The sequence below is a fragment of the Strigops habroptila genome, chromosome 8 (assembly GCF_004027225.2).
Source record: "Strigops habroptila isolate Jane chromosome 8, bStrHab1.2.pri, whole genome shotgun sequence".
In the NCBI taxonomy this organism is placed as follows: Eukaryota; Metazoa; Chordata; class Aves; order Psittaciformes; family Psittacidae; genus Strigops; species Strigops habroptila.
In genome coordinates, this window is record NC_044284.2 from 11,580,729 (window position 1) to 11,596,562 (window position 15,834).

Below are 15,834 nucleotides of genomic sequence, written 5' to 3' on the forward strand. Positions count from 1 at the left end.
CCATCCCTTGGGGACGAGCCCCTTGAGTCATAGAATCATAGAATCACAGAAAGGAAGGGACTTTAATATCATCCAGTTCCAAACCCCTGCCACAAGCAGTGGGCACCTTCCACTAGAGCAGGTTGCTCCAAGCCCCTGTGTCCATCCTGGCCTTGAACACTGCCAGGGATGGGGCAGCCACAGCTTCTCTGGGCACCCTGTGCCAGCGCCTCCACACCCTCACAGGGAAGAACTTCTTACTAATGTCTAACCTGAACTTCCCCTGTTCAAGTTTAAACCCATTGCCCCTTGAATGTACGATGCCAGCGGGGAAACACAGCAGCGGGGGACCATTCCAGGAGGCGAAGGGAAGGATGGAGGGAAGCAGCCCCACAGCCCCATGCTGCACCCATGGGGGGCCTGGCGAGGACGTCCAGCGCCGGTGCTCCCGGCAAGCGCTGGTGCGACACGACCCCCCCGTATCCCTGGAAGGACGCGGTTCTAAGGATGCAGCATCCCTGCACCACGGGCAGGGCGGGGGTTCGGGACCGCGAAACGCCTGTCAGGGCTCGCTCTGGCGCCTGCAGGAGCTGTAGTTTAGCGTTTACACGGTCCGAGATGCGCATTAAAACGCCGCGCTGCGGGGCGGGCGCACCGGCACCGCACGTTGCGGCGTGCCGCGGGGGGGGGCGTGTCCTCACCGCGGGGGGGGGCGTGTCCAGTATCGGAGGCGTGTCCGGCGGCGCCGGTGCCGGGAGCGCAGCGATGGCGGCGGCGGAGCTGGAGCGGCTGCGGATGGCCGGGGCCGGCATGGCCATCGCCGTGCTCACCAGCGGCGGCGACGCGCAAGGTGGGGGGTCTCGGCCGGGGGGAGAGCGGGGACATCGGACACGGTGGTCTCGCCCCGTCGGGGTTGCGCGCCCGTGGCCGTTTCAGCCCCGGCCCCCGCGGGCGCGGCGGGGCCGGAGTCCTCGGGGAGCGCAGCTCCTCCCCGGACGCCCGGGGCGGGCGCAGCAGGGACACGGACACGGACACACACACAAACGCACGTTCCTCCCGTGTTTCCCGCTCGGTGCATCCCACCCGCGGCGCTTCCCTGTCCCCATCGCTCCCCCGGGAGCAGCCTCCCGTGGGAAGCCCGATGGAGGGGTCGTCCCCCCCCCCTCCCTGGGATAAACCGGTGTTTGTAGTGCGCCTGTAGTGCGCCTCGCTCGCAGGCAGCTGCTCATCTGCAGCTCTCATCCCTGCACTGAGTTTCCCCGGTCTCTGCCTGCGCGGGCCCCCTGCTCCTCAAGGGGACACCTCAGGGTCATCTCTATGATCCGGTCTTCTCTGGGACACAGGGTCCCTCAAGGCCATCCTGGTTCATATCTTGCCTTTCCAGGGATGAACGCTGCCGTCCGCGCCGTCACCCGCATGGGGATATATGTGGGAGCCAAGGTCTTCCTCATCTATGAGGTTGGGGTACCCACCCGCTCCCCATCACAGGTCGGGGGGAACTGCCCCCCCTGTGCCAGGGTACCCTCTCATCTCTTCCTCCTGCTTCTCCGCAGGGCTACGAGGGGCTGGTGGAGGGGGGGGACAACATCAAGCAAGCCAACTGGCTCAGCGTCTCCAACATCATCCAGCTGGTGAGGATCAGCAGTGGGCATGGGACCCCCAAATCCCCCCCCAAACCTGTGTGACGAGCTGTGTTCCCCCTTTCTCTCTGCAGGGCGGGACGGTGATCGGCAGCGCCCGCTGCAAAGCCTTCACCACGCGTGCGGGCCGCCTGCGGGCTGCCCGTAACCTGGTGGAGCACGGCATCACCAATCTCTGTGTCATCGGTGGGGATGGCAGCCTCACGGGCGCCGACATCTTCCGCTCCGAGTGGGGTGGGCTGCTGGAGGAGCTGGTCCGAGACGGTGGGTGACCCCCCTCCCAAAAACCCTGGGTGTGTAGAGTGAAAGCATTCAAGGGGCGTTGAGGTCCAGAGGTTTCACCCATATCACCATGATATGGTACCACCACCATGTGGTTTAGTGGTGTCTTGACAGTCCTGGGGTAATGGTTGGACTTGGTTATCTTAAAGGTCTTTTCCAATCTAGTTGATTCTATGAGCTCCAGTTAGGGCTGGGTGCCTCCAGCCCAATGCTGGGGCAGGGAATGGCAGCACCCTAAAATAACTGGTGGCACGGGCATCCCCCCCCACAGGGCAGATCAGCGAGGAGGTGGCGCGGGAGAACTGCCGCCTGAACATCGTGGGGCTGGTGGGCTCCATTGACAACGATTTCTGCGGCACTGACATGACCATCGGCACCGACTCGGCGCTACACCGCATCATGGAGGTGATCGACGCCATCACCACCACGGCGCAGAGGTGAGTGGGCTGGGGGCTGGACTCTGCACCACCCTGGGCGTCACACCCGCTCTTCATCTCCTCCCATCTGTGTCCTTGCAGCCACCAGCGGACCTTCGTGCTGGAGGTGATGGGCCGCCACTGCGGGTAAGATGGGGAAGCCTATTGATGGGATGGGATGGGATGCTACGTGTCAGGGCTGGTGCTGCCACTGTGATGTCCCCGCAGGTACCTGGCGCTGGTGTCTGGCTTGGCCTCAGGTGCAGACTGGCTCTTCATCCCTGAATCCCCTCCAGAGGATGGCTGGGAGGACCTCATGTGCGAGAGGCTTGGGGAGGTGAGAACGGGGTTCCTATGGTCCCATCCCCCTTTTCTCTCTGGTGCATCCCCGCAGGGACCGGGGCTGAGCCCTGTGGCCTGTGGCCAGCCCCTGCGAAGCTTCGGGAGCTCCCACTATTGTCCCTGTGAAACGGGGCACTCAGCTGAGTGCAAATCCAGCCCTCATGTGCCAGGGGCAGCGCTGCCTTGTGTGCTTGGGCATCCAGACCCAGCCGATGGTGGGGAGGGTGGAAGGATGCTGGGACTCAGCTGCTGGTGATTTTTGGCTAACCATGATGGCTGATTTCTTTCCCTTGCACCAGACGCGCAGCAGAGGCTCACGGCTCAACATCATCATCATCGCCGAGGGTGCCATCGACCGCAATGGCAAACCTATCTCCTCCAACTATGTGAAGGATGTAAGTGGCTGCTCCAGCACCCGCTACAGCACCCGCAGTGACCAGTGGGATCCTGTGTGACCTCCTCTCTTCTCTGCAGCTGGTGGTGCAGCGCTTGGGTTTCGACACACGGGTCACCGTCCTCGGCCACGTGCAGCGCGGAGGGACTCCATCAGCCTTTGACCGTGTGCTGGTAGGTCTGGGGTGAGGGTGATACAGGGAGAGTCGCCCTGCAGAAAGGAGCAGGCAGCTTGGGGAACCCTGTTCCTGCTTTGCTTCTGCCCTTTGCAAAGGACTTGCCAGCTTGGGATGAGGCTCAGGTCGTCCCCACAGGCTCAGCACTGCAGAACAATGTGCCCATTTTCCCTCATATGCTTCAAATTCCACAGGTTTTTAAATAAAACCAACAGCTCCCTGGCTGTAAATCAGCTGTGCAAGCAGCCACGCGGTTTCTGAGCCTGTGGGAGCACCCCAGCCAGCTGGCATAGGGTGGCCCTGGTGTCACAGGGCGCCGGGTGCCCCTTTCCCTTTGCAGAGCAGCAAGATGGGGATGGAGGCAGTGATGGCGCTGCTGGAGGCCACGCCGGACACGCCGGCCTGCGTGGTGAGCCTCTCGGGGAACCAGTCGGTGCGGCTGCCGCTCATGGAGTGTGTCCAGGTGGTGAGTACCGGGAGGATGAGGTGTGCCATCCTGCTGGGTGTGGGTCCTGCTCCCCTTCCCCACAAGCAGGGGTGTCATGGTGCTGTTCTCTCTCCCCCCTCAACCAAAGACAAAGGATGTGCAGAAGGCCATGGATGAGAAGAGGTTTGATGAGGCCATCCAGCTCCGTGGGAGGTGAGGAACAGGGACTGGGATGAGGTGGCCAAAAGGATGTGCTGGGATGGGGGCTTCTCTTTGGAAGGAAACCACTGGCTCCTGCTCCTGGAAGGGCATCCCCCCTCCCTTCCTGGGGTCTAGATGTCGGTCGGGGCCACACTGCTTTGTCCTTGCAGGAGCTTTGAGAACAACTGGAACATCTACAAGCTGTTGGCGCACCAGAAGCCAGCGCAGGAGAAGGTGAGGAGGGATGGAGAGCCGCAGGGGTCACCGTCCCCACCTTGGGGGACACGCACCCATGTGCTGTCCCCATCGCTGTCCCCACAGAGCCCTTTCAGCCTGGCCATCCTGAACGTGGGTGCCCCCGCTGCCGGCATGAACGCTGCCGTCAGGTCGGCTGTGCGAATCGGCATCTGCCAGGGGCACACTGTCTACGTGGTGAGCGACGGCTTCGAGGGCTTGTCCAAGGGGCAGGTAAGCAGCATGGTGAGCCTGGGTGCTGCAGATTGCCCAGGGGGATGGGTTTGGGCTTGGAGGGGGGTGACAGGGTGTTTCTCTCACCCCAAAACTGAGCTCTGCTGCTTTGCAGATCCGTGAGGTGGGCTGGCACGACGTGGCGGGCTGGCTGGGACGTGGTGGGTCCATGCTGGGCACCAAGCGGTAAGCGCAGCCCCAGAGGGGTGTAGGGGAGGGGATTACCCCTGTCCTCACCTCACGGTCTCTCCTCCGTTTCCCCCAGGACGCTGCCCAAGACCTGCATGGAAAAGATCGTGGAGAACGTGCGGAAATTCAACATCCAGGGGCTGCTGGTCATCGGGGGGTTCGAGGTGCAGAGGCAATCCTCAACCCTGTTTCGGAGGGGGCTGGGGCGGGCTGTCAACCCTGTTTCGGAGGGGGCTGTGGTGCAGGCACCCCAGGGCATCCCTTTTGGGGTGTGGATTCATCCCTGGGGCCAGCATCTCCCCAGCTCTGGGCTGCTTGCAGGCCTACGAGGGGGTGCTGCAGCTGGTGGAGGCCCGCGGGCAGTACGAGGAGCTCTGCATCGTCATGTGCGTCATCCCCGCCACCATCAGCAACAACGTGCCTGGGACCGACTTCAGCCTGGGCTCGGACACCGCTGTCAACGCGGCCATGGAGGTGAGGGACGGGGCAGGGGGCAGCTGCCAGAGCCGTCCTGCTCCACCGGGTCCCATCATGTTTTGGGATGGCACATTGGGAATGAACCAGGCTCCCATCCTGGGCTGCAGAGGCGAGTTTTCCTGGTGTGACCCCCCCTTTCTCTCTGCACAGAGCTGTGACCGCATCAAGCAGTCGGCCTCAGGCACCAAGCGCCGTGTCTTCATCGTGGAGACGATGGGGGGCTACTGTGGGTACCTGTCGACGGTCACCGGCATCGCGGTGGGTGCCGATGCTGCCTATGTCTACGAAGATCCCTTCACCATCCACGACCTGAAGGTGAGCAGGACAGGACCTGCTTTCTGGCAGTATCATTTGGGTAAAATAAGAAGAAGAACTTGGAAAGGGAGGGCTCTGGGTCGGGGCAGGATGTGGGGGAACATGGCCAAGCCCTGGGAAGCTGCTGGGTTGATGTTGGTGGCACTTGGGTCCAAACAAGAGGAGCAGAGGGACCCAGGATGGCTGTGTGTTCATCTTGCAGGCCAACGTGGAGCACTTGACTGACAAAATGAAGACGGATATACAGAGAGGGCTGGTGCTGCGGTGAGTTGGGGATGCTCACTGCAAAACCCACCCCTGTGGTAGGGAGCGAGGCTGGAGCTGAGCCCTCCCTGTGGCCAGAGAGGGTCCTTGGGTGCAGTGGGGTTTGGCAGGGTGGGCATTCAGATAGGGGACAGTCCTGCACTGGGAAGCCTCTGCTGCTGTCTCCCCTCCTGCCCCAGCGTCCTGCTGGGGAGATGAGCTGGGGCAGCAAAAAAGGTGTTCAGGGAACCTCCTGGGGATGCCCCTAATCCCTTCCCTCTGTTCCCGCAGGAATGAGAAGTGCCACGAGCACTACACCACCGAGTTCCTCTACAACCTCTACTCCTCTGAGGGCAAAGGCATCTTCGACTGCAGGATTAATGTCCTGGGCCACCTCCAGCAGGTACAGGGGATGGGGCAACATGTGCTGTCCCCAAGACAATGGCAGGTTTGACATTGCCGTTTGTTTGTCCCCAGGGGGGAGCCCCAACCCCCTTTGACCGGAACTATGGGACCAAGCTGGGAGTGAAGGCGGTGCTGTGGATGTCAGAGAAGCTGCAGGAGGCCTACAGCAAGGGTGAGCCGAGGGCTGGGGGTCCCGAGGTGGAGTGGGAGGAGGCTGGTGGCACTGGGCAGCCGGGCTCTGGTGAGGTGGCCATGGTCAGCAGCATCCATCTCCCTCCCAGGGCGCACGTTTGCCAACTCACCAGAGTCTGCCTGTGTGATCGGGCTCAGGAAGAAGGTGGTGGCCTTCAGCCCTGTGACCGAGCTGAAGAAAGTCACTGATTTTGAGTAAGTCCCCATCCCTGTGCCCCAGCGGCTCACCAGGTCCCAGGGGGGACACCTCTCCCGGGTTGTCCCTGGGGCCACACTAGAGCCATGTCTCCCCCTGTGCAGGCACAGGCTGCCCCAGGAGCAGTGGTGGCTGAACCTGCGGCTGATGCTGAAGATGCTCGCCAACTACCAGATCAGTCTGACCGAGTACATCTCGGGAACGATGGAGCACGTCACCCGCCGCACACTCAGCATCGAGAAGGGCTTCTAGTCCCACCAGCCCAAGCCATAGCCCCCCGCCCTGTGTCATCTCCATCCCCACATGCTGCTCGGGGAGCACCAGGTCCCCTGTTCTCAGTAGCCCTGTAGCTTTGCCGTCGACCCCTTAAAGCAGGCAGAGCCTGGTCGCAGTTCCCAAACCAGCACAATCCTGCCCCAAAACGCTGGTCCAGGGTCTGGTTCCTGTGCAGGTGCAGAGAAGAGGTGTTGCTAGAGCCCTGCTCCAGAACCCAGACCCTTTGTCTTCCTTAATAGTTCATTCCTATTATTTAATGATGGGGTATCTTGATTCCTTATTTAGTGGCTTGACCGCCTGAGCCAACTGCTGCTGTTAGTCACCTGCCCTGTGTGCAGGAGGGGAGCCAAGGAGGATGCGGTGCCATCCCGGAGTGGGTAGGGGCTGCTCCCGGGGGCTTTCAGCTGCCCTCAGGGCCCTGGTAAAGCTCCATCCTCCCATGGTGTTTGGCCTGTGGGGTGTCTCGAGGGCTCAGCACACAGCACTGCTCCTAGCAAGCCCCTTTTTCCCAGCCACCTTGCATGATGCTTGGCTGTGAACGTCACCATGCGGCCCCGGGTGCTGTGTCCGTCATCTCACTCCCAAAATCTTGTACCATTCGTGGCGCTGCTCTCCTCCTCTAGAGATAAAACCTGCTGGAGCCAAACCTGTCTTGCTGGAGAGTGGTCATTGCGCGCCGTGGCGGGGAGACCTGTGTTTAGGATGGGGTGAATGAAGCCAGATGGTTTGCCATGGAATAACGCCTGGCCATGAGGTTTCTCTGCTTCATGCATCCTCAAAGCCTGGGAGAATGGGACGTCAGCATCCCTCTGCGGTCAGACTTCGCAATCCTGGAGGAAAATTGCTTCTCCTTTGTTTTGGTTCCCACCTTCAAAGAAAGCGCAGAAGTGATTTATGGAGGCGCTATGTTTGTTTGTTAAGGCAGTTTCCCAGGGCAGCTGCCAAGCGTGCCGGCTCCCGCGTGCACTGCTCGGCTCAGCCGATGCCAGATGGACGCACATAGCCCCATTCCCAGGCCGCTTCCCTCCCAGTGCTTCAGGCTGATGGCTCCAGCCCCTGGGACATGGCCAGCACCAGGATGATGCTTCCCAGTGTTTTGGGTTGAACACGGAACACGCAGTTATGTTTTCCTCCCCATGGAGTTGTCCCCAAGTGATAAGTTCTTTCCTCCAGCCCTGATTTCAGTGCTTTTCCCCTAGCTGGCCCCGTTACTTGTTTTAGGCTCTGGAGGAAGATCATAACTACTGTATTTTCCCTGCCAGAGCTGGACATACAGAGAATTAGCAGGCCTTGGTGATGGAGGCAGCATCACTGCTATTCGTGGCCGAGTATCTGCTATGGGGACCCCAGGCAGAGACCTGGCTGCTCCTGCCAGCACTGGTGAGTGGGAAATAGAATCATAGAGTCACAGAATGATTTGAGTTGGAAAGGACCTTAAGATCATCTAGTTCCAATCCCCTGCCATGGGCAGGGACGCCTCACACTAGAACATGTCACCCAAGGCTCTGTCCAACCTTGTCTTGAACACTGCCAGGGATGGAGCGTTTACCACTTTTTTGGGCAACCTGTTCCAGTGCCTCACCACCCTCACAGTAAAGAACTTCTTCCTTACATCTAACCTGAACTTCCCCTGTTTTAGTTTAAACCCATTACTCTTTGTCCTATCACACCATCCTTTGTGTGCTTCTGAGAAGCCCCAGTGGCCCCATTCGCCTGCCTCAACATCCAAGAGTCCCCAGGGACAGTTTAAGCACAAGTTCATGCTGTATCCACAGCCGCTGGTATTTTCCACCATGGGGAAACATTTTCCTTCACTACTTGATACCCCTGCTAAGGCAAAAGGTGCAGGTGAAAGCAAGTCATGCCAAAAAGCTCTCAGCAGCAGGCAGGGCAGTGGATGGGCTGGCGTGGCACCACAGCCCGGTTTAGCCTGTGAATGGGGAAGGAGGCGTCCCCACCTGGACAAGCGTCACCGCAGCCTTAACACTTCGTTTCCACCCCAAAAATAAAAGCCTGCATTGCCAAACTCCTGGCAAGCACAGCCCTCCTATCTTGTGGGGAGCAACCACCCCGTGCCCTACCAGGACAAGCAGGAGGGGACATAGTGACTGTGCACCCGAGCTCCCCAGCACATCGAGCCCAGGCCCAGCTTCCCACCCTCCCCGTAGAGAAGGCAGGACAAAAAGGCACGAGCATCTTTCAGCGAAGGGCAGGCTGCCAGGTCCCTGGGGTGAAAAGGCACGAGGCAAAGGGGCCAGGCTCCCCCCAGGCTGTGCCAAGAGCGAGCAGGATGCTGCGGGGTCATCCTGCAAAGAGTGGCTGGGAGCATCAAGGGCAGCTCGCCTGGCAGCGGGAGCACCCGCAGCCGCCAAGTATGAAGAGCGCAGCACGTAAGCGGCGAGAGCTCGGGGACAGTCGTGCTGTCAGGGATTAACAGCCCAGCTTCTCCAGTGGAGCGGGGAGGAACCGTGCCAGAGCAGCCTCAGGCCATGGCGATTGCTCCGTTAGGCACCCTCATAGCGAAGGAGCCTCGGTGACAAACGATGGCGCTTTGATCACTCTCCTTCCAGCAAAGCTGGGGTATGGGGGGGTCTGGCATGCCCAAAGAGCAGCTCCTCTGTTCCCCCCAACTTGTACAGGCACGGCTACTGCCACCGAGACAGCCTGGGAGAGGGCTTGCCCTCAGCACAAGGGTAAGATGCAAACAAGATGACGGGTAAGTCTCTTGGGCCCTGGCTGTCAAGGGAGGTCTGGTACAGTATAAATCACACTGGCCTTTTAAACTAGGTTTGACGCAGAAGGCAAGATCTAGGTCATCTGAGGAGTTAAATGCCTCAGCAATCCTCACCCAAGTGATGAGGGTCAAACTGCGCACCCTCCCACCAATGTCAAGTCAACAGGATTGTAGACACAGAGCTGTCATCATCCCCTAGGATGAGCATTCCTTCCTTCCTGGCAGCATGACAAACAGGGAGAGTGGGGACATGGAAAAGGCCATGTCCCCTGCACAGCACTGGGGTCCACAGCTGAGCAGCACACAGGATTCACATCCTGTGTCTGAGGGGCCATTACCCTCCCTTTGCACCTATGCACAAGCAAGTGAGCTTTACTCACCCATCTCCTTTGCTTCCTTTGCTCCGTGTGGACCCGTGGCTGCAAGAAGATTCCCAAATACCACAGTGCCTTTGAAAGCAGCCCCTGCAGCAGCCCAGTGTGCTACCAACCCACACCAGAGGCTGGTGAGCCATTTCCCAGGTCCAGTGAAGCGGGAAGGCACAGGGGCCCACAGCCCTCCTCCTGCTCCACAGGGATAACAATGCAAGCCATGAACCAGACGTAATGGAGCAATGCCCAGAGTCAGTTGTTCTCACTACATTTGCTGAAGCCCAGCCACAAGTGACGCATCCTAGAGGGATAATTGGTTTTATTTGGTATGTCACAACATTTCAGTTTGTATTTAGGAGCTCTATAAAATCTTAGTAAATGCAGCTTTTTCAATTAAGGAAAAACACCAACTCCTGATGCCTGTGCAAGCCGGACAGTAACGCCTGGTTTGTCTTCTCCTACCTGCAAAGTGCCCAAGGGCTTTTTACTCTGATGTTGTTTCCTTAAGCTGCTCTAATGCCTGCAGGGGCATGAGGGGGTGAGTAGAGCTGAACGTTCAGGATCTGGGAGAGAGTAATTGCTGTTTCACCGAGGCTGCATCAGCTTTTCTTTGGGCTGCCTGACCGCCAAGTCAGATGCTGCACATTGCTAATGCGGACCAAAAGAAGTCAGGAGTTGAAGATAAATACAGAATTTGACATTGACCTTCACCATCTGCACCAGACAGTTCTTGGTGATCATTTCAGGCAGCGTCTCTCCAATAGACTTCACAAAATCATATCTTTGTGGTAGAAACTGCCTTCAGAGCGTGCTACACACAGAGGCTGGCCAAGGATCAATCTGACAGGGAGCCACCAACAAGCAGTGACCTTTCTGGCCGTCGGCAGGCTTTGCCATCCCCCTTCGATCGCACAGCACAGTGGCACCACTCACTGCAGCCCCGCTCACTTCTGCTTTGCTGATTCACCTGCAGCTCCCATCAAACAGCCCCAGCAACATGAGATAGAAATGTTAACAGAGCCTGCTACACAAGCAGGAAAGCTCCCGAGAGCTGGGTCAGGCGCTACCAGCCCCAGCGTGATGTGCACAGCCAGGGGCGATGTCAGGAGCTGCAGAGGCAGCCAGCAGCGTCCCAGTCCAGCCCCTCCACAGGGAAAGCACAGAGGGAAACACTGAGGCTTTGGCTGCAGCCAGGCATGTGTGAGCAGAATGGTGCTGCAGGTCTGGCTGGTTCTCCAGGGAGGTTTGTAATGGGCACTGTCACTCCTCTTGCAGCTCCTTCTTCCGAAAGGCCTGGAGCCTCCTCCCCACTGTCTGATGGATGATCTCCAGACCCTCTGCATCCAGTTCCTTTGTGAGAAGCAGGATGGCATTCAGGACATTGTTCTGTTGGAATGAGACAGGCACTGCTTTATGCAAGCATGTTAACACCAAGGCCAGAAAAACACACTTGATTTTTAAAAAGCTGCTCTTTCTAGGAACTCCACCACCACCAGTTTGCAACAGCCACCTGCAGCTACACGGACAGAACAACCAAGCCCTCAGGGCAAACAGGGGCAGAGACTGCGTGTGAGGAGGCTAACTGGAATGCAGGACAAACCCATCCGCCCAGTCCTGCAGACTGCCCACATGCCTCTGGCTCCCGGCCACCCTCCCAACTGCCTTCTGTAAGGAAAAGCACATTCACGAGCAGCCACCCTCTCTCTCTATCCAGCGTGACCGCATGTAGGATGGGAAAGGACAGGAACTCTCTGATCTGAGGAATAAAGAGCTGGTAGAATGGTGAAAGCACAAGCTGGAAGAAACCCTTGAAGGTCCCCAGCCCAACCCTTGCACATCATTCAGCAGCACTGTACTCGTGGAGCAAGACTTGTAGCAAACTCTTGGTAATGCTGTTGAGCTTTGAGGTGGGTGAGCTGGGAGCAGTTTATCTCCTACCGACCTTCAAATAAGGAGAGAGCTTCAGTGGAGGTAAACGCGCATGCACTTAGAGAAGCCAATGAAATAACATTTAGACTACTTTGATTTTTCTTATTTCTTCTTATTTCTTAGGCCCCATCCCTGGCAGTGTTCAAGGCCAGGCTGGACGGGGCTTGGAGCAACCTGCCCTAGTGGAAGGTGTCCCTGCCCGTGGCAGGGGGTTAGAACTGGATGAGCTTTAAGGTCCCTTCCAACCCAAACCATTCTATGATTCTATGATGATTTCCACATGTCCTATCACTGGATCCCAAGCAGAAGAAATGAGCACCTCCCTTTCCACTTCCCCTCCCCGGGAAGCTGTAGAGAGCAATGGGATTGCCCCTCAGCCTCCTTTTCTCCAAACTAGACAAACCCGAAGTCCTGAGCCACTCCTCACAGGACATTCCTTCCAGCCCTGCCAGCAGTTTTATTGCCCTCCTCTAGAAGCATTTGAGTACCTTAACATCATTCTTAAATGGTGGGGCCCAGAACTGCACACAATGAAAAGCAGTTTGGTCTTTAGGAGATACTCACTCTCTTCTTGCGGTTACAGTCTGTCTCTCGAGGTGAAAAGGAGGAAAATTTATCCTTGGGAACAGGCTTCATACCAAGCTCCTCTCGGATTTTGCTAAAGAAGGGGAGGAAAAACAAATGTTATGACCAGCTGGGAGAACCTTACTCTGCCAGGCCAATCCCTTCTAATCAATGGGCAACCATGCACAAAGCATGTAGCTGAAGGACTGGAGACACATCTGTTCTCACACCACCATTGCCTACAAACCAACACCCCAAGTAAAACTCCCACATGAAGTGACATCCACACAGCTATAAAACCCACAAGTGCTATTAAACCAGCACAACTCCAGCACCATAACTGGAACAATGGGAATCCACACCAGCTGCAGGCCTGGCCCATGGAGTATCAGGTTTGGCTGCCAGGGTTCCTTTCATGCTACACATGAGTTCAGCCCAGAAATCCTAACAGCTCACAAGCAAGCCCTCACTTTGTCTCTTCCAGACTGAAGTTCAGCAGTTCGCTCTCGGTATCTGTGGTGGATTCAGCAGCACTGGATTCAGTGGACTCAGGGAAGCCATTCCCCACATTCCTCCTTGCTGGTGGGGCCGTGATCTCCTCACCATCAACCAGGGCCTGGGACAGTTCTTCCTCTGTCACAGCTGCAAAAGCCAAAACAAGGAAGGCAGCATCTCTAATGGGGTGGGTACTACTGCTGCACAGATATACTGCAGGGGTTTTGTCCAAAAATCATCCTTTGTACTGGCCTTCTGCTTTCATCCTCCTCCTGCAGTAAAACCCGAGAGGAGAACACTGGGCAGCCATCACCAGTCTATCAAAGTGACAAAGGTATCATGGAGGGCTGCAAATATGATTTGCCACTTCTTGTCTCTGGAAAAGGCTCCAAAAGCCACCACATTAGAGCTACTAGATGGAAAAGCTTCTTTTTTTATGCCAGCATAAATTACAGAATCTTTGTTTTGCCACAGCTAAGGAGAGAGCTCTATAAACCAATAATTAGTGGTACTATCTAAGCTATAATGAGGCGCTCTCAGTCCCAGTAGCATTAACTCTAGCACTGCAGGGAAGAGAAGGCAGAAACCAGCTTAGAAGCAGTGGATCTCGCAGAGGGAACACTCAACCTCCAACACATCCTGACTCCAGGAAGAGTCAAAGGACACCTTAAAGAGAGGAACCAACACATCACTGGTTTCCCATTCCCCCTGCCCATGGCTTGGGGCTGTCTACCTGCAAACACCCACCTTGGTTATCAAGCTTCTGCAGGCTGGGTAGGTTACGCAGCACCGTCATTCGGTAGCGGTGAGGGTCTGACCCACAACAGGGATTTTCAGACAGCCACAGGACCCTCAGCCGGGGCAGGTTTTTGAGGTAGAAGAGCTCATTTAGGCTTGCAATGTTGTTCTTCCTCAGATAGAGTTCACTCAGGTTCTGGCACTGATTCAGCGGCTCGAGGTCTGAGATGCCATTCACACTGAAGAGGCAGCACAGGATCAGAGACCAGTAAGCCCATCCCTCCCTCACTGTACAGCACAGCCGCTTTCCAGCCCCATTTCCCACAGCTCTGCACCCTGGCACAGCATGGCAAGGGACATCGAGTGACCTACAGCTTACAGCATTTCATCTTTTAACAGAGGAAAGAATTAAAAAAGCAGGCTCTCCTCTTGCTGCAGGTGACAAACAGCCTCTGCTTTCCCCAAACGCCTGCTTGTCACATTTGCATCCTTTCCTGTAGCAGTTCCTCAGACTCACTGAAGGAGAACCTACATAAGATTCCCCAAGCTAAGAAGCTCAAATTTACAGACAGCATTGGCTCTTGTTGGATCCCCAGGACAGGGGAAAGATGCATGTGTTGTTAGGAGGAGTCTTATGGAAATTAAAAGCTCTGTGAGATCCATGAAACATTTCAACAAGCATTCTGCAAACTGGTTCCATACAGAGGCCCAGAAGACCCCCATCCAAACTATGGAATAGGACTTAGGAAGCAACAATCCTAACAGGTTTTAACACTTCTCAAAACGGGAACTATTTTCTTGAGTAGCAAAGGGAAAGGTGCAGAGGAGCCAGCAGGAGAATAATCATTTCTACATCTCTGCCACTTGAGAAATTGGGCATGAAGAGCCAGGCAGCTCAGACACACAGCCACAGAAAGGTGGTAAGAAACCACCGGCCAGGCCAGAACCCCATGAGAGAGGTGATTTCCCCTATCCTCTCCAAAACTGACAGTCTGACAGTCACCTGAACGTGATCACCTCGATGTTGGGCAAATCCCGGCATATCGATATCTGGGGCAGGAAGAGACAGAAACAGCAAGTTGGCACTTCCAGAAAAGAGAAAAAAGGCAATTTAAATCACAAACAAGCAAGATAAAAGAAAGCACAGGAATTTAGGTTTGCTTCAGTCAAGCTTCAGTCAAACTCAAGCTTAATACCACCAGGGAGATCTGCTGTGACAATCAGTGCAGAGTCAGCAGCTCCTCTACCCTCACTGCCTAAGAGTGGAAACACAGACACCAGCCAGCATCATGTTGCTCTTCTGCTCCAGCAACTCTACGCAGGCTTCCAGCCACCACACACAGGGAAGGATCCCTCTTACCCCAGACACCCCTCTCCTAACACAAGCACATCATCCGAAGTCCCAAACAGACTAGGCAGGCCTCAGGGTCTCCAGGGGTCCATGCAGGGCTTTGGAGAGGAATTGGTTCCAAGTGCTCTCTGGAAACAATGGGCTTTTTGATTCTGGTTTGGGTTATTCTGAGATGCTAATCAATCCTGAAAATCACTGCAGCCCACTGGCAGCAAGCCAGCCCAAACCTAGCCTCAGCATCCTGTCAGCCCCACCCCCTCCCCGCTCCGGCTGCTGCCCCAGGCTATGGCCATCCTGATGGGCACAGGCTGGGGCTCCACCATAGCAGCGTGGAGCCGCGGGGCCTCCTCCTCCTTGGCTCCTCCCGGCAGGACGGGCGCGGGCGCGCAGTACTTACATCCGTCAAGTGGCTGCCCCTGCAGGAAGAGAGCAGGGGGTCACCGGCAGCACGGCAGCCGCCCCCCTGCTGCCCCCAACGCCCGGCCCGCACCCAATAAAGCTCCTCGGGCACAGCCCTCCATGTGCCTCCTTGTTCTCCGCTCCCAGCTCTGCCTGTACCCCCTCCCCGGGGCCCAGCGCCGCGCCCGGGCCCAGGCCCGGCTGCCCGCCCCGCCTCCCGCCCGGCCCCGGGCCGTTCCCCGCCGGCGCCCACCAGCAGTTAAGGCGGCGGACACCATCGAGCGCAACAGCCTTGGCCCGCGCCAGCACGGCCGCCCGAGTCAGCCTCATGGCCGCGCCGGGCCGGGCCCCGGCGCCACCGTCGCCACGGGCGGGAGCCGCCACTCGCGCAGGCTCCTCCCGGCCGGGGCGGAGCGGGCCGGGGCTGGGCGCTGGAGCTCCAGCACGCACTGCATTGCATTGCATTGCATTGCATTGCCTGCCCGTCCCCGCCTTGCCGCCGGGGAGGGCACGCTGTGAGCCGGGCACTGGCGGCAGCCAAACAGCCCCCCGGGTGTCCCGCTGGGGCCCTGCCCGCTCTGGGTTTGGCTGTGTTGCCTGCAGCGGGCTGAAGCTCCCTGATGTGTAGTTGTGTTT

The 15,834-nt window shown here is 57.5% G+C and overlaps 2 protein-coding genes across 2 annotated transcripts; one reads left to right on the forward strand and one right to left on the reverse strand.

The window, feature by feature from the left end:
• The first annotated feature begins 709 nt into the window (after positions 1–709).
• PFKL (phosphofructokinase, liver type) lies at positions 710–7,267 on the forward strand. The gene is made up of 22 exons (XM_030494050.1): positions 710–829; positions 1,364–1,437; positions 1,533–1,610; positions 1,694–1,883; positions 2,173–2,338; positions 2,420–2,464; positions 2,546–2,654; positions 2,959–3,054; positions 3,134–3,226; positions 3,569–3,694; positions 3,804–3,868; positions 4,027–4,090; positions 4,178–4,324; positions 4,440–4,510; positions 4,590–4,677; positions 4,835–4,987; positions 5,141–5,305; positions 5,508–5,569; positions 5,840–5,951; positions 6,026–6,125; positions 6,235–6,340; positions 6,446–7,267. Exons 1-22 carry the CDS (start codon positions 745–747, stop codon positions 6,591–6,593), a joined length of 2,343 nt encoding a protein of 780 aa, XP_030349910.1. The 5' UTR covers positions 710–744; the 3' UTR covers positions 6,594–7,267.
• A 2,757-nt stretch (positions 7,268–10,024) lies between these two features.
• On the reverse strand, positions 10,025–15,609 carry CFAP410 (cilia and flagella associated protein 410). Its single transcript, XM_030494051.2, has 7 exons — positions 15,452–15,609; positions 15,197–15,215; positions 14,452–14,498; positions 13,458–13,687; positions 12,686–12,857; positions 12,216–12,309; positions 10,025–11,108 (listed from the first exon to the last, which is right to left on the reverse strand). Exons 1-7 carry the CDS (start codon positions 15,526–15,528, stop codon positions 10,983–10,985), a joined length of 765 nt encoding a protein of 254 aa, XP_030349911.1. The 5' UTR covers positions 15,529–15,609; the 3' UTR covers positions 10,025–10,982.
• Between the last annotated feature and the right edge of the window lie 225 nt (positions 15,610–15,834).